We start from the raw sequence: 23,447 nt of genomic DNA, 5'->3' as shown, positions 1-23,447 counted from the left end.
GAAGGCTGAAGGTGAGTTGATCTAGCAATCTGAGGGACTTGGGCCACGGAAGCGGCTTGCCGACGAGAAGACTCCAGCTGCGCACCTTGGCGATGATTGCCAGAGCTTTCATCTCTTGCTACTCGAACCTAGCTCTGTTCCTAGCCATCCAGAGCTCCCAGATGATAAAGGCTGGGATGAGGCCTTGCAAAAACCGAATCGAGTTGGAGGAGGGGGTGTTCGCCCACCAGTGAAGAGCAATCGCTGACGCTGATGAGGAAGGGTTTACATGGATGCTGAAGATGTGCCCGAAATGCTGCCAAACCTTCTTGGCCGTGTCACTCTAGGAGAAAAGATGGTCAACTGATTCCATGTCTGGAGATTGGGGAGCAATGGAGCAGTGGCATCTCGAGCAAAGTGTGATCCCCTTCTTTTAGATGATGTCATCAATCGGAATTGCATTATGTAGAAATTTCTAGGCGAGCAGGGACAATTTTGGAGGGAGTTTGGCATGCCAACCCAGCACGCCCAGCGTTTGATGCCTGCTCAAGGCCTGATAGCATTCCACTCTCACCAGTAACTTTCCATTCTTCGAACCTTGCCAGATTTTCTTATTTGGATTAGCAGAGGTGCAGACACCATCAGCTGAAATGAGGTCTATAATGTGCTGCAGGAGGAAGGAAAGTACCTCTGTTGGCGTAATCCAGCCCCTGGGGCCAATGACGTCCTTCACTTGGATGTCCTGGAGTGCTGCTGGGATCGACGTGGCTCTAGAATCACGCAGCTGACCGAGACCGGTCCAATTACTATTCCAAAATTGAATTTGATTTTATATGGGGAGATAGGGATAAGACCAGATAACTTCTAGTCTCATCCAAACTTCATCCTTTCATATAAAAAAGATGAGGCTCTCTCGTGGAAAAATCATTAAGGAATAACAAGAGTAAAAAGAGGAATAGTGGTACACAGTAATTTGTCCATTTAGTTTGTCATCGAGACGATCTAAACCATATATCGTGATCCGGGGCCATCTATACTGTAGAATCAGAGGGGTGAATAGGCTCATCTGTTCCAATAGTGAATAGGCAGGTCATAGGATTTGGACCGTTCATCTTTGGCTTCATGAATGTTCCATATCGTATAGACCGTCAGATCTCAAGGGCTCACACTTCTGCACTTAATATTATTATCCAAACCGTCCATCCATTTTTCCAACTAGGCATAGGCCCAAACATGATGCGGAAGCGAAGCTCGAGTGGACCACACCATTGAAAACAGTGGAGATTGAACTCCTATGGTTGGAACTCGGTATTTTTTTTTCTTAGTTTTCTCAGATGATGTCAGCCGATGTCATCAGCTCTGGCGTGGACTTATGTCACAGGAATTCTCTATGAATTCATACAATCCGAGCATCTACCCTGTTTGATTTTCTAATTACATGGGTAATTCAAGGTAAATGGGTAATAATTCTTTACCTGTGTATGGTTAAATTTCTAAGATTATGTTGACCGCCACCTGTCATTCATAGGATTCTTCACATCACAGGAGGAGAAATTTGTTAACTCGTAGGGCTCACCATGATGTGTGTGTCTTATCCACACCGTCCATCCCTTTAGCCAACTCATTTTAGGGCATAATGAAAAAAACGAAGCAGATCCAAAGATCAAGTGAACCACAACACAGGAAAAAATGGGAATTGAACTCTTACCATTGAAAGCTTCTCGAGGCTCCCAAAAGTTTCAGATCAAACTGATATTTTTGTTCCACCTTATATATGACTGTGTGACCTTATGAACAGGTTGGATGACAAATAAACATCAATGTGGGCCCTAGGGAGAAAACATCTTTCAACCGTTGACGTCTCAATGATCATTGTTCCCTAAGGTGTAGTCCACTTGAGCTTTTATTTTCCTCTTTTTTGACTTCATGCTTAAAAATGTATTTTTTTTAAAGGATGGATGGTGTGGATAACTCACATATATCATGGTGGGGCCTACATACTTAAATCCGTAATAAACGGTATTGTATGGACCGCTTTTCAAAATGTAATTCCTCGCGAACGTCAAACAGGTGGCGTAAGTAATAATTACTTATTTGCCTGTATTTGGCCAATAAATGAAAAATCAAACAGCCCCAAATGTGTGAACCGGAAGGGCCGTCAAAAGTGGGCCCCACTTAAATATCTTCCACTCATTAACAAGGATAGACTGTGGAGATAGTTCACAACATTTACTTCAAGTGATGATGACTTATTCACCCAGCATATCAACCCCGTAAATGCAGTGATCCTGTCCGTCCAAATTATAGTGTCTATCGTGAATCAGCAATGCCGGAAAATCACCCTAACTATACAATCTTAACAATCTAATCACACCCATCAACCATAAATCTGATCAGAATGACCTTCGGCACGCATGCTCCATTCACAACGGGCACCGACAATAGCATGATATTGACTCATTTACGGTTATGCCACGTCAAGCCCGTTATAAGAAGGCACAGTGCTGAGAGAGAGATTCAAGAAAGCAGCAGCAGCAGCAATGATGGCTACAAAGCTCTTTCTTTTCCCTCTTCTGATATTTGTTTCTTCCTTCATCCAAACACCCACATTTGCTAGCAATAAGAAATCTTATGTCGTGTATTTTGGAGCCCACTCTCATGGCTCCCAACCTTCTTCTATCGACTACGAACGAGTCACGAACTCCCACCACGAGTTCTTGGAATCGTTTGTCGGGAGCAAAGAGAAGGCGAAAAATGCCATCTTCTACTCCTACACAAAGCATGTGAACGGTTTCGCCGCAAACTTAGAAGCGGAGGAAGCTGACGAGATATCAAAGCATCCGGATGTTATATCGGTTTTCAGGAACAAGATGGCGAAGCTACACACGACTCGGTCCTGGGAGTTCCTAGGGCTGGAGAAGAACGGCAAGATTCCTGAAACATCGTTGTGGCAGAAAGCGAAGTTTGGCGAAGATATAATCATTGGGAATATTGATTCGGGGGTTTGGCCGGAATCGGAGAGCTTCAATGATGATGGAATGGGGCCCATTCCAAAGAGGTGGAAGGGATCATGTGATAGTAAGGGTGGAGTTCGTTGTAACAGGTAATTTTCTCTCTACTAATTTGAGATTGCTTCTCTTCATAATCAAGATGTTTTTGGGGCAGGGGTATATGTGGGCTTGGAGCCTGCTCGAAGTTGTCTATCCCGTATAGCTTTGGTTTCTTTGGCTGAATAAAGCTTTTTCTTTCTTTCCAAAAAAAATAATAATAATAATAAAATAAAATTGTTTTAGGTTTACTGCAAAAAAAATAAAATAAATAAATAAATAAATAAATAAAAACTGTTTTTGGGTTTACTTGAGAGTTCCTGGCAACGACTGACTTCACCAAAAGATGTCCTAAAGTGCTTTCAAAAGCCTCAGGGTGCTTTTGGACGTGTAAACTAAGAGCTTTTGGACGAGTAAAATGAGTGAGATTCCCTGGTCCATTATCTTTTTAGCTTTGAGGTATTTGAAAACGTGCAAAAAATCGAAATGTTTAAACAAATGCCTGGCTACAATTTTGACGATAATTGAGATGAAATTGACCCTCGCTACTCTTGCTTAGCGAGTGATGACGGGAGGGACTCAGACGCGGTAAACACTATGGACCCGCTATGGTGTTTGTGAGAAATCCATACCAAGTCTGACTCAGTAAAAAGTAACGAGTTGGTTCGAGTTGGCACCGATTCGGATCGAGAGATGAGGGAGGGAGGGAGGGAGGGAGTGGAGAGGAGAGAGAAGAGGTCAGTGGTGGGTGGCTGCCGGGCTTGGAAGAGGAGGGTGGGAGAGAGAGAGAGAGAGAGAGAGAGAGAGAGAGGGTGGTGATGGTGGTGAGTAGTTGCTGAGCTTGGAAGAGGAGGAGGATGAGGGAGGGGGAGTTTGGGATCGGGTCGGGTGTAGCATATAGGGTTAGAGATATTTAAAAAATAAATTTTTTTTATTATATACATACCCAATCCGAGTCAAGTCAGTTTCAGATTGAGTCGAGTCTGTACGAATCGAGTTTTGGGTTGAGTGAGTCGGGTCGAGTTACTGGGTGACTTGAACTCGACTCGGTTTGAGTTCAGATTGGGCAAAGCCTACTCGGTTCGGACCGACTCATCCATTCGGTTCAGTCGAGTCAGATCTAAACGAGTAGGACGAGTCGAGTCGGTTGGTGCCCTGCTCTAGTGTGGACCACTCCACCGTTAATTTGTATGGACAGGACATTTTACACGGGTAAGAATCTTATAAGTTAAGATAGAGCCACTGTGCCTGATCATTCAAATGGATGGATTCATCAGGAAGTTGATCGGAGCCAGATACTTTAAGAAAGGCTACGAGGCAGAAAATGGCCCACTCAACGCCACACTCTCAACGGCACGTGACACCGATGGCCATGGGACCCACACCCTCTCAACGGCTGGTGGTGGCTTCGTCCCAGGAGCAAACATCTTCGGTTATGGCAACGGTACAGCGAAAGGCGGATCACCCAATGCACGTGTGGCCGCATACAAAGTCTGCTGGCCTGACTGCTTTGACGCGGACATCATCGAAGCCTTTGATGCCGCTATCCACGACGGCATCGATATCTTATCAGTCTCTATCGGTCCGAAAGAGATATACACCGATTATCTTCAAAATGGGGTCGAGATCGGATCGCTCCATGCAATAATAAAAGGTATCCCCGTCATCTGCTCTGCTGGCAACGAAGGCCCAGGTAATGGTACGGTTCAGAACGTGGCCCCTTGGATCATGACTGTAGGGGCCAGCACAATGGATAGGGAATTCCCATCATACGTCCACCTCGGCAATAACAAGCACATCAAGGGACAGAGTCTCTCAGCAACAGCCCTGGATCCTAAGAAATCCTATCCATTCATCATGTCCAGTGATGCTAAATCTGCTAATTCAAGGGCTATTGATGCTCAAAACTGTGAAAAAGGGACACTGGATCCTAAGAAAGTGAAAGGAAAGATCGTTGCCTGCACTGAAGGTGGATCCATCAGTAGTTTGGAGATTGGCGAGGTAATCAAAGAGGCAGGTGGCGCTGGGGTGATAATCGTGAATCAGCCAGATACTGATTTACAGGCCTACGCTCATGTCCTTCCAGCTACAAATATCGATTGGGATGGTATGGTTGCCTTACATTCTTACAATGCATCTACTACTTCGCCAACGGCTTACATCACCCGTCCCACCACGCAGCTTGGAATCAAGCCCACACCGACTATGGCTGCATTCTCATCACAGGGGCCTAATCTCATCACACCAGAGATCCTCAAGGTGAGTACTAAAATGCTATGAGTGGGGCCCATATGTGTGAATTCAATCTGGTTCAGTAAATAGGCAAAGCCTCAACTAAGAGGTGATTGTGTATTGAGTAAATCCTTTGTGGGGTCCACTATCATTTTATGTCTTATCCACACCGTCCATCCATTTTTTCAGATCATTTTAGTGGAGGAGCCCAAAATTGATGCATATCTAAAGGTCCAATAGACCACACCACAGGGAACAGTGGGAATTGAAAACATACCGTTGAAAGTTTACTGGGGTTACAGAAGTTCTGAATTAAACCGATATTTGTGTTTTCCCTTCATTCATGTCATTCATGTCTGTCTGACCTTATGAACGGGTTAGAGGACAAAGGAAAACATTAATGTGGGACCTAGGCAGGTTTCAACTGTCGTTCCACTGTTATTCCCACTGTTTCTTGTGGCATGGTCCACTCGAGCTTTGGATATACCTCAATTTTGTGGTCATGCCTATAATGAGCTGGTTAAATGGATGGACGGCATAGATAAGTTACATGCATCACCTGTGGGCCCCACGGAGTACTCAGTACACTATAGGGTACTGAGTTACTCAGTCCCGAATTTACTCTCCCACGGGCAAGGCAAAATCAAAATTTTGAATAGGCTAGAGCTTTCTATAGTTCAAAAACTTAAAACTCGACTGGACTCAGTTGTCGGGTCGGGTCAAGACAACTGGAAGATTGAAATGAGTCTTAGATTAAAATCATTATAATCAATAAGTATATTAATAGGAAAATAAAGCATAAGCTTTTGGACGACTTGGTTCAAGTCATGTTGAGTCATATTGAGTTGGCTGAGTCATCGAGCTGACTCAACAATTCTTGCTGAGTCTGAACTGAGTCACACTCATGGCCATGTTTCTTAGAGACTCAGCTCAAAATATCATTGAGTTGGGTCAACTCAGCCAACTTTCAAGTCCCGCAAGTGAGTTTTAGAACTACGGCCTGATTAGTTGAATATCTGGGCGGGTTTGTTGCTAGCCTGTTATGATTGAATATAGATTGCTGATCTTTTTATAAGTAGAGCTAGGCAGAATCCGACCTGATCCAACTGATCCAACCCGATTCGATCCAATCCGAAGGCTAGGATCGGGTCAAATCAAGTAGGCCCATTTAGATCCGACCGTACATGAAGTTGAGTTCAGATCAGTGGCCAATCTAGACCGATCCAATCCAATTGGATCCGATCTGCACAACTTTCATTCAACGCTATTTCTTATAATGTTGTCCACTTGAGATTGGGATTTACCTCATTTTTCATTTAATACAATAAACTGATCTAGAAAAATAGATGGACAGCGTGGATGAAATAAATACATCATGGTGGGTCCACAGAGCACCGACCACTGGCCATTGGCTGGTAGCTGCAGGAGTAGCCAATCCGTCTCCTCAGGCATCTCTACCAGTGCCTCGAGCACCGTTCTGACTTCGAAATCGGATTGCCTTACTTAGTACGCTTTTATCGTACTAAGTAAACTATGTTGGGCACACCATGAATTCGTGTTGTTTATCCACACCGTCCATCAGCTTTTTTATCTCATTTTAGCGGTTGAGACCAAAATGGTAACATATCCAAAGCTCAAGTGGGCCATGCCACAAGAAACAGTGGGAATAATGATTTCCACCGTTGAAACCTTCCTAGGGCCCACAATGATGTTCATTTGTCACCTGACCTGTTCATAATATCAAAAGGACATGGATGAAGGGAAAACACAAATATCAGCTTGATCCAAAACTTCTGTCGCCCCCAAAGAATTTTTCAGTGGTAGATGTTCAATTCACACTGTTTCCTATGGTGTGGCCCATTTGAGCTTTGTATATAATTGATTTTTAATACTAAAAATAAAATTAAATTATAAAATGCATGAAAGGAGTGGATAAATTAAATACTTCATGGTGGTTCCCACATACTTTACTCAGTAGGCTTATGGTACTGTGTTATTCCGTACGTAAGCTTCCTCTGATTTCTAAGTCTGACTACTGACAGATGTGAGGAAGTCTGATGGGCAGGTGTACCATGCACCAGCTGGTGCATTAATGTCAGTAAGTTTTGTGGGTCCCATGAGGTATGTGTTATATCCAAACCGTCCATCCATTTGGCGATTTCGGATTAAGTGGACCACACTGCAAAAAAGTAGTGGGGGGTTGAACGTCTACCATTGAAATTCTTTTTGGGTCACAGAAGTTTCGGATCAATACGAAATTTTTTTTTCCTCTTCATCCACGTAGTTGTGACTATATTAACGGATTGGATGGAAAATAAATGTTATGGTGGGCCCTACGAATTTTTAATGATGAAAATCATTTTTTTAATTTTCAAAAAATAAAAAGTTAGAGGAAAAAACACTACACCTGGCGAGAACGTTTTCATACGAAATTGTTAAACCGATCACACATGTCCAGAATCCGACAGTTCTAAGCCTCTATCACCCCACGATTCCATTTTTGTCAGTCCGATGCAGAAAAATCTGCTCGAAGTTTAAACCCAATTGCAATTTCAAGAGATCTCGTTCCAACCAAGGCTAGAGAGCGAAATATCCTAAAACGGCAGGAAAGGGATTTAAATCTCATTGCACTTTTCAATTGCAAAATCTCACCAATCGACGGCTTGGATCTCACGGTAACGCTTCAAATCCTGTCATCTCTCCAATCTTTATTGGTTCAAATCACTGCAATGCATGTGTTTCTTCGTAGATTTTGAGTAGAAATGCGACAATTTCTACTATTATAAACCATGGATTTAGGGCTAAGAAGCTTCGATTCCTGGATTTATGCTTTAGATTCGTGTCCTAAGGGATGTTTTCTTTAATTTTGACTAAAACAGAAGACTCGATCCGAACCATAGCCAACCCGATCCGACTCGGTTTCCTTGACCAAGTCGGACTCGGTTCGGATCAGGCCAGCAATGCAACGGATCGGATGGAGTTAGATGACCTGGACTCGGTCCCAGATCGGATTGAGTTCGGGTCAGTTCATTGAAAACTTTGGACCGAGTCAAGTTGGATCCAATCCAGTCCGACTCGTCTCGATGCCCACCTCTATTTATAAGGAAATATCAGATTTTATTTCAAAGATTTGGAAACATGGAGAAAAATCAATGTGGTCATGTGACTCTGCCTTACATAATTTCAGTTGACTAATTAAAATAAATAAATAAACCTCTCAGTAAATCCAAAGGAAGAATATTTAAACATATGACTTGTCATTTTAAATATTAAGGAAACATGTTAATCAACACCAGAGGAAACTCAACTGAGTTATGACTCGACTCATTGGTCCGTGTCTAGTTTTAATTTCAATGTGGCTCATCAGATTGGACGCTAATTGCATCCTACCCCCATCTCTAGCAGTGCTGGCAACAACAGTGATGATGTGAACCAATCACTACCATAGAAAATAGGATTTTCTGTTTATAGCATGTAGAGGATCTGAATTCTAAACAAAAACATTAAGTGCTTTTCTATTAGTGTAAATGGTTAATTTATCATTCCATCCATTAATGCATTTTATATATATATATATATAGCCAGATATTACTGCACCAGGAGTCAATGTCCTCGCGGCTTATACCCAATATGTTGCACCCAGCGATCTACTTTCTGATCCACGACGCGTTCTCTTCAATGCAATATCTGGGACATCCATGTCATGCCCTCATATTGCCGGCATCACAGGCCTTCTCAAGGCAATCCACCCCAAATGGAGCCCATCAGCGATCAAATCAGCAATCATGACTACCGCACGAACAAAAGACAACACAGGATCTCCCTTGAGAAACTCTTCTTTATCTAGGGCCACACCTTTCAGCTATGGCTCAGGACATGTGCATCCTAACCGTGCAGTGGACCCTGGCTTAGTCTATGATCTAACCGTCGAGGACTACCTGAATTTCCTCTGCACCATGGGATACAACAAGATTCAATTTGCAAAATTCACTAAACAACCCTACTCATGCAATCAAAAGTCCTTAAATCTTTTGAACTTTAATTACCCTTCAATAACTGTTCCTTATCTCTCTAGCCTGACTACTATAAGTAGGACTGTCAAGAATGTGGGAAACCCAAGTACGTACACGGCCCGCATCCATGCACCGCCAGGAATTTCTGTATCAGTTAAGCCCATGAGCTTGAAATTTGAGAAGATTGGTGAAGAAAAGGCATTTAAGGTTAGCCTCCTGGGTAAGGAAGGTGGTGTGGCTGATGATTATGTGTTTGGGAAGCTGATATGGTCAGACAGTAAGCACTATGTGACAAGTCCTATAGTTGTGAAGGTAACAAAAGCTTGAAAGGTGCGAATTTGCTTAGTAGCTTTGTATTGTGGCTTTTATTATTGTACAAGCTCATGTCTAGTATGAATTATTAAGCTAAGGTAGAAATGTCCTACGTATATTTAAATATAAATTTCCTTAAGAGCCTGTTTGGTTAAAGGTAAATTGTCACACCCCAAATTTGGAATTCAGGCCCTACTACTTCCCAAGTCCCAAACTCGGGTCACGACAGCTTCCTCGCCACTCACCGGACTTGGTGAACGGTTAGTGAACTTCCCGAACACCAAACCTAACTCATGGATGGGGATTTTTTTTCTTTGGAATGGTTAATATGATTAGGCAACTACACATTTAATACATGGTATCAACACAAATCTAAGAAACGAACACGTTTGACACATTATACATAAGATGGTGCATCACCTCAACGATAAGGGAGAATAGATAACAAAGCCCCTAAAACTCTGCAGGCACGCTTCTACTAAATGCGTCCTGAAAAAAGTGTAAATCATTTGTATGAGCAAACCACAGCTCGTGAGTCTACTGCATGCTGAGAGCAAAACACGGCTTATCAGGGCACTCCCATAAAGACATTCAAAATAACCACTAGCATATTATCAACCAAGCATGCATGTTATCATATGTGAGCATGTTATCAACCAAGCATATTATCACTACCAAGCTAACAAGCTAACAAAAAAAAAGATTATATATATATTAAAGTTTTTCAGGTTATCATAAATCATGTGATCAATTTTAGGCATACTACTCAGACGAACAATCATGACTCATAAGAATAGCCAATCATCATGTTCAAGATAATCAAATTATGTATTCCACTATAGAGCATACGATGGAAAAGGAATAACAAAGCTGATGTGTGTAGTCGGAATGATAGTATGCGGTATCGCAAGCCATAGGATTCATCACAGGGGACTTTTATTCAAACAAGTGTCATACCTGATTTGGATAGCAAGACTTAAAGTGGTAAACTCCTGATCTCAGATTAGTCGCGAACCTAACCGAAATCATGACCATTTCGAAGGTACGCATAATGATTTAATTACGCACCACCAGCTTGAGTAGATAGTGGATGAATGAATGCATGAGTCAAATGATAAACATGCAAGTCATACTCAGTAAGTCCATATTTTAGTATGGTTCATATCTGGAAACATCAACAGGGTCTAGTACACTTCTGACACTGGTTGCCACCCACTGCGTACAAGACCAAGTGATTGCAAAAGACCTCACTATCTACCTCGTCAGTGGTACACAAAAACCACCCGGTCAGTCGATAGCGAACCCATTTCACGAGCTAGTCAAACTCAACCTAGCATATAGCCCTCTACACTCAGGTGGGTAAGGTCAAACCCCTTCCAACCGACCTCGACATGGTGGAGGATGTAGTCTACCGATATCCAGCCATCGTGCGCTTATAAATTCACTCAGTCTAGACATTGGAGCATCCTATTGGTACTACAGGGTTTAGGTACTTTCACCTAAGGATGCCTATGACGCCCTGTAACCTCTGTAGTTTCCAGTGTCCATCATCCGCCAGCCACAGCAAGGCTATGGGACCACCTCCCCGGTGACTCTAGGGAGAAGATGTACATGTTACACATAGTGCAAAATGTATAAATCACAATATCTAAGGCATGTATCAAACCTGCGCATATGGCACGAATCATGCGGGGCGACCTTGTCTCATATAGAGTCCCCTAAGTGTCTCAAGCTGAACGACATATACTATGAACAATCGTCATCCACAACAAGCATATAAATGATACGTATGAGATATTATAATGTACAATCATAAGCATTATGCATGAGATGTGTAATACCGCATTAAGCATAAAGTATAGTTAAATCAATATAAACAAATGATAACTTAAATGCAAGGGCAATGCTAGCTCTAATATAAAATAAGTGTTGCATCAATATAAAGAAAGTACGATATCAATATTGAGAAAGTGTCATGTCAACAAAAAGAAAATGTTATTAGCAAACATTCAGCGTACCCCTCGCACCAATTACTAATGTAACGCAACAAAAATCATCAGGTGACATACCAATATTTTACGTCAAATTATCTAAGTCATGCAAGCATGTGCATGAAGTACATAGCATACAAGCATTCACATGCATCATCAATATCATGATCATCATCTAACACTAGCATCATACATGCCCTAGGCAATAGGCTTCTATTATGCATGAGATTATCCTTACGTTCGCCAACATCATTTATTTATCATCATTTCGGCGTAAAGTAAAACATGGTTATCTTATGTTATCTTATGCATGAGATCATCATGACCATCAACGTGTGCATTATTGTCACTTTGATATCAATATCAACTCCAATGTAACAATATCAAGCAAAGCATAGTGATTATACACACATCATCGTTATGAGTATCAACACGTGCATGATTATCAACAAGGATATCAACCCCATCATCCAATGTAAAGATTATCAAGCATGGTAATCAACTAGTATATTTTGTCATCATATACATGTACATACTATCATTATCATTAGCATGAAGATCACTTCCACTTCATGATTAACATAGGCAATGTCACAACTACTATAAACAATTAATTCATCATTAATGCATATGTCATCAATTTACCATCTATTAAATCATCACCATAATCGATAGTTGCTCTACCATAATCAGAGATGATATCTATCATTTCAACCAACAACTCACGACCATCATTATCATGTTATCACACATGTATCGTCATCTGGACCATTACTAGGTGCATCCCACCTAGTGTAACTTCCATATTGACCTTGGACTACACGCAAGGCATGGAGTCATGAGTCTCACTTGGTAGACCACTAGGCCAACTCTAAGGGATAAACTTCCAATCACAAGGCCGTCAATGGCGTGGATCCAACTCCACAACCAAGTGGAACCCACACATTCCACCATCAAATAGAAACAATGCACAATCTCAAACATAAAGACAACATGCTAACATCTCTCATGTTATACATCATATTGTGCCCACTTACCACATATACAAGCAAGCCAAGAAAAAGCACAATTATTCAGCTTATGAATTCTAAAATAGGCATCGCTAAGTATGATCCACTTGACTAGAGGTAGTGTACAAGACACACTGACCACTAGGCAATAAGCCTGCCCAACGGGCTTAAGGAAGGTTACCATGGTGGGCTTCTCACTCCCCAACGATTACTCTTAGTGTTTGGCCCACTTGGGCCTTAGGGTTGCCTCATTTAAATGGGCCCAAGGCCATCCATACCTTAAGACAACAACTGGGCAGCAAGGTCAATCCACTACATATTTTACAAGCTATATAACACCCATTTACAAAACAAACTAGGTGGGCCTCATCAGATGAAGGGAAGGGCACATACAAGACAGCCCACACTGGATGGCCCACCTAAGGTTTTGGGCTCACCAACACCAACGAGTTCTTTTTCATGGTTTAGATGCTACATTAATTGCCCTGAGAATGTGGTGGACCCCATTAAAGTGGCCCACATGAATTTTATATCAAACAGACTTTTGGTGCAAAGTTGGTTCTGGGCCATTTTAGAGTTAGATTCATGATCATATGGGGCCTACATCTGGTGAAAGAAAATAGCCACCTGGTAGCTCCATATATGGGCTTTACAAATTATAAGGCAGCCCTCATTGGTTGGGTATGTACAATTTACGGTGATAGCCCAAACATGGGTACTTAGAGAAACTATGCAAGAAACAGTACAGAATTAGTTTTGGCCCAAGTTTGAGTACGACCCATTATCGTGAGGGACCACCCTTCAGTGTGCCGTCGGGTGCCCTTGGTATTCCTATATATGGACCTCAAAAAAATATAAGATGGGACCAACTAATTATGTACACATAATATTTGGTGTACGGCCAAACATAGGTATTTTAATTTTCTGCACGGAGTTTTTTTGCACAACCATGCCTAGCCCCATTTTTGAACCCACTCCCCGATCACGTTGGGTCTAAGTTAGCCCAAGTAAAATATTATTTATCTATTCATTGGTATAAGTTAAAGGTTTTAAGTGGTGGCCTACTCATATCTTTTGCGTGGGGTCCATTACAGAGGCTCAAAGTTGGAACAAAATATAAAAATAATCAGACAGTTTTTAGCAATGAGGTTTGTCACAACTTAGGGCCCAGATTCCAAACACTTGGGGATCATTCCTGGTAAAAAGGTGAGACATCTTAGCTCACTTATATAAGTATTAAACATTCTCGAAAGTGGGACCCTTAACTAAAGAGCGTGGGTCCCACCACAATGTGTCAAAGAGGCCTAATTGCAATACAGTTAAGTACTTGAAAAATTTTAGTAAACAGAAAAAGTACAAAGGAAACGAAATAGATAGAATGGCAAGTGGGGCCCACACGGTGGCAAGGCATAAATAAGCGACAAACATCAATACACATGGCCGTCCAAATTGAATGAACTAATAAAGTATATAAATCAATAGTGGTCCCTGTGACACCCCGGGTTTTCAGGGGCCGTGTAGGAACTCGGCTTCCAAATTTCCAGGTGCCATGGATGCCCTAATGGGCTTCAGATTTTAATTACATTTAGATGATCTCATAAACAATGGAGAGTTTAACAAGGCATGAAGCATAAGTAAGTCATAAAGCAGTATCAAGTGCCACTAAATATAAAAATATCCAAACTACAAATCCAAAATCATATAAATAGGGAACTAGTCCCACCCATACATGACCCAAAGTGACTAGAGCCCTGGCTCATACCCCGCGGTAGCCCAAACTCATACTAGAAGGATCCGTCGAAAGTCAGGGAGCAGGGAAGCTCCTCTACCTCGTCCATGCTCACACCGCTCGACTCGTCGAGCTCCACCTCACCTGCATCTAATAAAGGGTTTGGTTGGTGTTTTAAAATACCGTCCCAAAGTGGAAGTGAATAGCTAACTCAGTGGTTACTATTAGCCTTAAGTTACAACAAGCATCAATTATATGTGAATTTAATGAAAGGCATACATTCACAGATCCCTAACTAGTCTTGTTAATGTATATGCATGTATTATGATATGGTGCATGACCTCGCAACAACACTCCCTCGAGCGACTTCATCTAACAGTCGCACATGACCAACACTCCCTCATTGCGACCTTAACTGTCGAGTTGTCAAATCCTAGCTAATGCGATACATGAATAATGTTAGCCGAGTATTTAGTTAATTTTCGTTCATCCAGCATATTAGGAAAACTGGTACACCCCACATATCATTGCCCTCAACTGGTTGCGAAGCTAAGGCCCCTCAACATGCAAGACCAGGATCCCGCGATCCTTGATCCCATTAGGTTCCTCATCCCTAATTTCAAGCAAATGGGGAGTGCTAAGAAGAGGGATCACTCGCGGTCACTACGGGGAGGCTCGTCACCCCAACGTAGGCCGACAGCTCGGACACAGTGTCTTATTCCACCATGCTCGGCTCTCGAGTCAGTGGATTGGTTTCAAATGGTTATCAATAGGCTTCAGTAGTTGAAGGGTGTTCCAGGTTCTACATAGGCGTGAGCAGACATGGTTAACAAACATGGATGGTCAGTAAGTGAACTAGACCGTGTGAGTTCAAGCGTGTACGTGACAGATGACATCGAGTACAAGCGACCCATGTAGTCCAACTACTGTCGCCCATTCGCATCCGTCCAAATCCGCTGGTTTAGCTGCAGGATGGTCCTACCAACGGGACCACCCTCTCCCACATCAGTTCCCTAACCAACCTAGGTTTGATGACATTCAGTAATATTCCAACAATTCTGGATTCATCTTCTAGCACAAGTAAAGTCATACACTCATACATCTAACATAAAAATTCAGATTTTTCTACAATGCAACTACTAACAAAATATGACATTAATGTGTGTATGTGTATTTAGTGGGGTTACTGAAGAGACCAAGAACTATACATCATTCATAGGATAAACATATAACAAATATTAACGCAATCGTGCGTGCCACAATGAAGGTTATACTACAATCATATATGGGATGAACATGCCACACCAAAATCAAACCCAATCATGTTGAAGAACAAATAAACAACACTTAATCATTTCAGGGAATTTAGGGGGACCTATCATGTAGGGTCTTGGCTATGTTCTCTCTAAATTACTCAAGTACATCATCCTAACATTCATAATCATTAAACTCATAGTAAAATCGGTGTTAAGCCACCTAAGGGTAATAATTCGCACCTTGTGATAAACCGTTCGATTCACGGTGCCCGTAGGGTTAGAGTGTTAGAAAATCATCGTTGAAATGCCTAAATAAGCATACAAGCTTGTTAGAATTTGAAAGAATTAAATACAAGACATAAACCTATAAATATAACTCAATACTTACCTTCAATCGTCGCCGAATCGACACCAATGAAGGACAATGTTGCTATAGAGGAGATGAGACGGTGAATGTGCATAAACCCTCATGCTTTCAAGCTCTCCCTCTCACTTTTTTCTCTTTTCTCCTCTTTCTCTTCCCCTTTTCTCCCTTTCTTTCTTCTAGGGTAAATTCGTATGGGGAGAGGGGTGCCCAAATGAAACCCTTATAGAGAGCCAGATTTGGTGTAAATGGCCCCAAGGGCTAGGTTTTTACTATACTAGCCCTATGGGAGGATCTTTCTAACCTCTAAGGCCCACAATAGGGCATACATATTGATATACACCGTAGGATAATTAGCCCTAACAATGATCTACGTATGGGCATTATCGGCCCACCATTTAGATGCGCCGATCGACAGATATGATTAGAAGTCTGTTCAACGGTCACCGATGGTCGATCGGGGCTGCGGCTATACAGATATGAGCAGAAAAATATCCTTACTCTACATGTGAAGCTTGGTCATAAACTGACGATTCAAAATTCTCAACTTTGCATAAGAGTGGACGACCCAATTCACTTAAGTTTTAGCTTCTTCCTTTAGGGTATTTGCACTTCTCATGCACTCATCCTTTGGCTCAAGTTGAGCGGTTCTGAATACTACCCAGGTCCGACTCTCACAATGGACGTCGAGCCCAGAAAGACAGACATTATTCTATAATTTTGGAACTAGTGGCCCACTAACAAGCGGTCTAGAGCTTGTTCGGAAAATTGAGGCATTTTTGAAATAAATTAGGTATTGATATTTCTCGTGGGCAATGATTAGGGTTTGGATTAACTATGTTCATATTGTAGCCTATTTATAACTAGTGAAAGTGGAGATTTAATCATGATTACTCTAAACCATCGGTTTTAGGCTAAAAGAGTAATGGGGTTGATTTGGTCTATTAGTCAAGATCCGGGCCTTATCTGACTCGACTTCAATTAGATCTTTAATCTAGTTGTAATTGTCTTGATTAGTTAGAGACGGGTCGGTTAGATTTGCGTCCTATGTGAGTAAATCATGGGGCTAAACTTAATGTTCAAGTGATCGGGCGGATTCGTTGGCTTCCTACCGTTGATTAATCAGACTTGTGCGGTTCTTTACTAGTACCACCTGTGTGTATAAACTAACATTGAGTACTAATGGTTAGAAAATGATAATATAAGTTAATTATATAAAAAAAAATTTAAGGATTTTTGGAAATCCAAAACAGTGAGAATCCAGGACGTTACAGTCCCACTACCAAGTGGGTCCATAATAAGGGGATGAATGTTGTGGACAACATAAATACAACATACAACTTGCACATGAAATATCTTGATCAAATCTCTATGATCAGATTCTCTGTTGGAAAATCTTAGCCAATAGATGATTTAATAATACATCATTTAGATTGTATATATGTTTCCAACCATATAGAGCCTTGGATCCATCTAGACCACAAATAATAATTCAAAGTTTATCATTGCAGAAGTATCTATCGGTCCAAATTTTTTTAAATTCTATCATGAAAGAATCTTACCATAGGGATCGTACATGTGATTACTAGTTCTATCTTAAGTATGTTAACAAAAAATATCAAATACATCTGACCGTCGGAATCACGGATTTGGCCCACATAATATGTAGTCACAATAAGCTCTCAGATATATTTTTGTACAAGGCTAAAATCTCAGCTATCGAAACTCTAATCTAGGCATATTATATACCATTGGAAAGCTACTTTGATTTTCTACGAATCCAATAGAATATATCTATCTATTGGGTTTAATAAAGGGACAAAAATGGGTCATTTTTTTGGCAAATCGAAACCCTCCATGTGTTGGTGGACACCATCCAAGTTAAGTTAATGGCATAGATGAGTGGACCGTTGGATGGATACGAAATTTGGCCCAAAGTTAGCTTATATTGTGATTCATGTTATTCCTAAGTTTCAACTCAGATCTTAGAATGGTTGATTCTATACGATTTTTACAAGCTATTATCTAGATACAAAATTGGGATTACATGCGAAGGTCGGGTGTAGATATAACGTTCATCATGGTGGACCATACTAATGTCGGTCATCTTGCTGACCACCATGGCCATTAATATATGCACCCATGGGGATCCACACCAACGGGCCCCATACATATCAAGAAAATTTTTAAAAAAAATAATAAGAAAGAGGAGGATAGAAAAAAGGGTGTAGACTCACCTCAAATGGATAGATGGCTAGATGATGATGTGTGGTCCACTCTCTCTAAGTTTGATGATGTGCCACACCTTAGCCCCACTCTCTCTCACTCTTTCTTAAAATCTCAAAATTTTCTAAGTATAACAAAAGTTTGAGTGTAAGAGAGCTCCTACTCTTATATAGGAAATTGGGGGTTGAGGTAGTAAGATGATGTGGCAAGTTTATGGAGTCTTATTGGTGCTAAAAGTGAGGTGTAAGGTGGTGTATGGTATGGGTAGTGGATGGTGTTAAGCATGCATTAGCTAATGATGAATAAGGATTGTGGGTTGTAGGTGATGCATAGTGGATGATGAAGTGGAGTATTTCAATTGGTTGTTTGAGGTGATGTAGAACAAAACAAGACATGCATTGGATACATGTGTAGGATTAGGTGGACATGGGCCATGATTAGTTTCTAAGGCATGGAGAGAGTCCTAATGATGGATTTTGGGGTAGAATCCAATTTTAGCTTATAGTGCATTGTCTTATATATGTTAGCTCCTTATTTGTCATGTAATGCTTATCTTTTCTTGTGATAATTCGTACATTCTAGAAAGTGGGCTTTAAGCCCACATGGGCTCAAGTCCAATGGGCCTAGTATAATAAAGGTTGCTCATATTATAAGATACGCAAATTTAGTCATGGATTCGATGGATCGTATCTCACTAAAGTGCTGAATAACACACATTTTTCACCATGGCGAGCACAGCAACGACGCAGTCCACATGACAGAGGTTTTAAGGTCATCAGGAAAAAATCACTCGGGTGGGGTTTTCTAACGCACTGAAAATCGAGGGTCGAGCAAAAGCTCAACTCCCGAGTTCTAACGCATCACTTATGCAACATAGATAATGATGATTAAATGTTGCCCGTATTAGTGCATTAAACATAAGTGGGATTGTACCAAATCAGCATATCATACTCCAGAGACAGTTAAATTACGCAAGCGGAAGACTGTGATAAATATATAGAGCATATAAGTGTTTGTAAGTCCCCAAAGTATGAATGTCACCAGGTTAAATAATTACATGTATAGTTTCAAAATGTATAAAATGATAAAATGTAATGTCATCTAATCCATATCCCTGTAGCCCCGGTGGTGGAACTCCAGGTCTACATAGACCCGCCAAAGAGTTGCAGGTAGGAGAACTCCTCATCGTCGTAAAAGTCAAGCTCTGCCTTGTAAGCCTCGACATCACCTAAAACTACAACAGAGTCTGGTTGGTGTTTTAAAACACCGTCCCAAAGTGGGAGTGAGTGATCAACTTAGTGGAGCTATAAGGCAAAGGTTAACATGTTATCAATTCAGTCAAGCAGTAATAATAAAGCAATACAACAAACATTCCTAAGTACTCTGGTTAATGTAAGGATGGTATATATTAATAATGTATGCCCTCGCCTGCACTCCCTCTACGACATCATCTCACTGTCGCACATGAAACACTCCCGCTGTGCTCAACTCCAACGCCAAAGGCACATACAATGCAGTACATGTGCGTGATTAGCCAAGTTCTTAATTAGACCTATTCATACAACAGGTTTGGGAAGCTAAGGTACCTCCCTTTATATCATTGACCTAAACAATGATCCATCTAGGGTCGTCAATCCTAGTTAGTCGCATACGATGGTAGTTTCAGGTCGCTACGGAGAGGCTCGTCACCTCAGCACAGGCCTATTTTGTACTTGAAGTCACTACAGAAAGGCTCTTCACCTTAGCGTAGTCCTAGTGTATACTTGAGGTCACTATGAGAGGCTCGTCACCTAATCGTAGGCCGACAGCTCGAATACAGTGTCTCATACCAGAGTACTCGACTCACAAGTTTGGTTTGCTCACTTGACACTACGGGAAGGCTCATCACCCCAGCGTAGGCCGACAGCTCTACCACGGTGTCCCATGCCACCATACCCGGCTCATGAGTCTTAGCGGATCGTGGTACTGAGGTTAAACGGGCTTTACACTGGAAAGTAGTACCTTAGGTTCAAACAGTAACATCCATACATGGTGAACATACATTAGGTCAATTGGGATACTTGACAAGTGTTGAGGGTCAAATATTGCATATCAGACCCAGTTGCTGCATAGTTTTACAAGCATGATACCGTTTAATGGCCTGATTTAATTGTTTGTGATGCAGAGTGTATTTACGAGCATGGACTGAAAAAGGGTGGTAAATGCATGGATTTGACGCTCCAGGAGCACCAAGGCAAGGAACGGACTCTAGAAGACCAAGAGCGATGGAATTATACACCAGGGGTCCGCGAAAATCGAGGAATTGAAGCTCAAGTGGCCTGAAAAGTGTCCAGAATGCAAGATCATAGGGTTCCCACCATCTGATCAGTTCGAAACTTCATACGTGGCTTGAGGACCATAAATAAACCGTACACGTAAAATTTCAGCCCCTGGATCACTGTGGAAGTGGCCCAACGGACAGATCAGCCCCTTTAATCATTATGTGGGCCCCGCCTGATATCTGGATATACTCCAATTTTGGTCTCAACGCCTTAAACTACATGTCAAAACAGATGGATGGTGCAGATTTCTTGCAAACATCACCATGGGACCCACACTTGCAGTGCACGTGCAAGGTGCACAAATGCACCGGACGAACAAAAGAAATAAGGAAGTCGGTCAGCAGGCGCTGACCGACTCAAACTCGAACTCGTCCCTTACGCAAGCAGCGTAACGCTGTCCGGCTTGCGGTTGGGTGCAGTGGGCCACCATCTTGATTCGGTGGTCCAATCGGGACCGTCCATTGTGTACGTAGGTAGGGTATTTACCTCACCAAGGCGGCCTTTTGAGACCATGTAAAATGTTACAGAATCCTGACCGTTAAAGGCATGATGAACGGCGGAGTAGAAGGTATTGTGGGCCGCATAGAATTTGGTCCAAAAGTAGTGCTTCCCACCTGGTTTTTCGTGTAGAACGCAGTGGACGGATTGGATTTTCCAAAAAGACAGTAAAGTGGGGCCCACCATCGTCACAGCGTCAATGACGCTACCCTGTTTTCGCAACCGGAAACCGTCCGGTTTTTGCGGCGGATCCTGCACTCGTGGGAGCGATCGGACGGCTGATCCGAGCCGTTCATCAGGTAGGTCTGCCAAAAATCTTCCAAAGGACGTTGTCCTTTTGGAAGGAAAGCAAAAAAGAAGAAGCGCGGAGACGTAGTATTCCGGATTGCGTGACGTTCCTCGCAGCAGAGGGCAGGACGTTTTTTTTTTGCTGCGGAAGGACTGTTTCCGCAGCCTGATCCTTTCAGGACTCCACGGCAGCTCTGGAGAGAGCTTTCCATCTTTAAAAAGGAGCTGAACGTGGAGGGAGAAAAAAAACAGCAGAAAAAAAAAAGAGAAGAAAAGTGAAAGAGGAAAACGGAGGGTGGCTGCTGCTGTGCACGAGAGGAGTTTGGCTGCTGGTCCATTGGCAGGGGAAGTTCTTTTGGAACGTGAAGGTGCTGGGCTGGCACGTCAGGGGGGTGCTCGTTCTGGCGCATGTGAAGGAAGGAAGGAAGAAAGGGAAGTGTTTGCCTGATTTTCTTTTTCTTATTTTTCTGGGTTGTTGATCTCTTCTATTCTTATGAACCCTAAGGATTTTTTCCTAATCATGGTTGGATAAACCTCTTAGCTAGGGCTAAGAGGTGAAACCTGTAGCGAGATGGGAGACTACTTTATGCTTTAAATATGAATGCATGAACTGAATTTGTTCTTTGATGATTATTATAAGGAATATTTTTATTAGTCTTTAATGGTCTGTTGTGACTGAAATTACAATGGGTTTGCAATGGCTTTGAATATTTCTTTCCCTTTCTATGTTTATGAAGTCAGGAAGCCCTGTTGTTCATCATTGCTCCATGGGCATGGTAGGATGACAGTACCCTTCCTGATCTTCATACATTGTTGATTAGTTGGTAATTAGTTTAATCCTGTTGTTTGCTTTGTCTCCTGGGCATGGTTAGATGATGGAATCCATTCTAATTCATATACTTTTCATCTCTTAAAAACCAGATCAAGTAGGTTCAGTTTGATTTCCATAAATCTTAATGCAGGCATAAGATCTCCCTGATCCCTACAAGTGGATCCTCTGAATCCCTAGTTTCCACTCCTCTAAATTCCTTAAGTTTTACATTAATCTCTCACCATTATTCATCAATTTATATTTGATTTAGATTGCATCTTAGGCTAGTTCTATTTCTAGTTAGTTTCAGGAAACGTACAAGTTTCAGTCCCTGTGGATTCGACCTCGGTCTTACCGAGTTTATTACTACATCACAACCCTATACTTGGGGAGTGAACAAGTTTTTGGCGCCGTTGCCGGGGACTGACGGTTACGTTTTTCTGAAATTAATTAGTTTTAGAATTAAGTTAGGATTGGGATTTTACTTACTTTAGGATAGAAGTTTTTATTTTATTTTATTCTATTTTTAGAACTTAACCTGTTTTCCTGTTTTGTAGGATCCTGACATAAATTCTTAAATTGGTAATTCCTTCCTAATTTCTCTACTTCTTCTGTTTTTAGAATTAAGGTTTAAATCTTAGAAATTTTCTAACTCTAGTATCCTCCCTTCTGTAGGAAATAGTTTATTTTTAGAAATTAGGTTATTTCTTTCCCTTTTTAGAAATTAACTTTCTATTTTTATTTTAGTAACTTTCTAAGTTTAACTCTTTTAAAATCTAATTTGTTTCCTAAATTAGTTTTAGAATTTTTGTTTAGAAACTAACCTTTTTTATTTTGTAGGCCTTTAAGATAGAAATCTCTAATTCGGTACACTCCTTCCCTACTTTCTATTTTTCAATTCTCTTTTAGTAATTTACTTTCTAATATAGGACTTTCTTAATTTATTTTAGAAGTTTCCACTTTCTTTTAGAAATCAGTTTACTGTTATCTTTCTTTTAAAAGATTGTTTTTCTCCCTTTTAGAATCTGACTTATTTTGTTTTATTTTGCAGGTCCTTAACTTAGGGGCTTCAATTTGGTAATTCCTTTCCAACTCTTCCTCTCTTTCTTTTTAGATTTTCTTATCCTTTCTTAGGATTAGGCTTTGAATTTAGTTGAGGGCTGTAAGTGTTTCATGCCCAAGTGGGCCCGTGACAACACTCGACGTCTCTTGACTGAAGGAGGATTGGTTGAGGGGTTGACTATCCATCGCAGGACTAGACACCGCTCGAAATCTCCTGAGTTAACTGAGGTTATGGCTGAAGACCAACCTCCTCCACTTCCACCCAGGGTGGAGGATACCCAAGATGAGAATGAGGTGCAACAGGCACC

General features: G+C 41.5%; 1 protein-coding gene across 1 annotated transcript; it reads left to right on the top strand.

Annotated features, from left to right (window-relative positions):
- The first annotated feature begins 2,493 nt into the window (after positions 1–2,493).
- Positions 2,494–9,643, top strand: LOC131231273 (subtilisin-like protease SBT5.3). The gene is made up of 3 exons (XM_058227415.1): positions 2,494–3,082; positions 4,304–5,285; positions 8,840–9,643. The coding sequence occupies exons 1-3, from the start codon at positions 2,520–2,522 to the stop codon at positions 9,596–9,598; spliced, it is 2,304 nt and encodes a 767-aa protein (XP_058083398.1). The 5' UTR covers positions 2,494–2,519; the 3' UTR covers positions 9,599–9,643.
- Positions 9,644–23,447: the final 13,804 nt, after the last annotated feature.

Source organism: Magnolia sinica, chromosome 17 (assembly GCF_029962835.1).
Source record: "Magnolia sinica isolate HGM2019 chromosome 17, MsV1, whole genome shotgun sequence".
NCBI lineage: Eukaryota > Viridiplantae > Streptophyta > Magnoliopsida > Magnoliales > Magnoliaceae > Magnolia > Magnolia sinica.
This window is presented reverse-complemented; position numbering and strand designations above follow the sequence as displayed.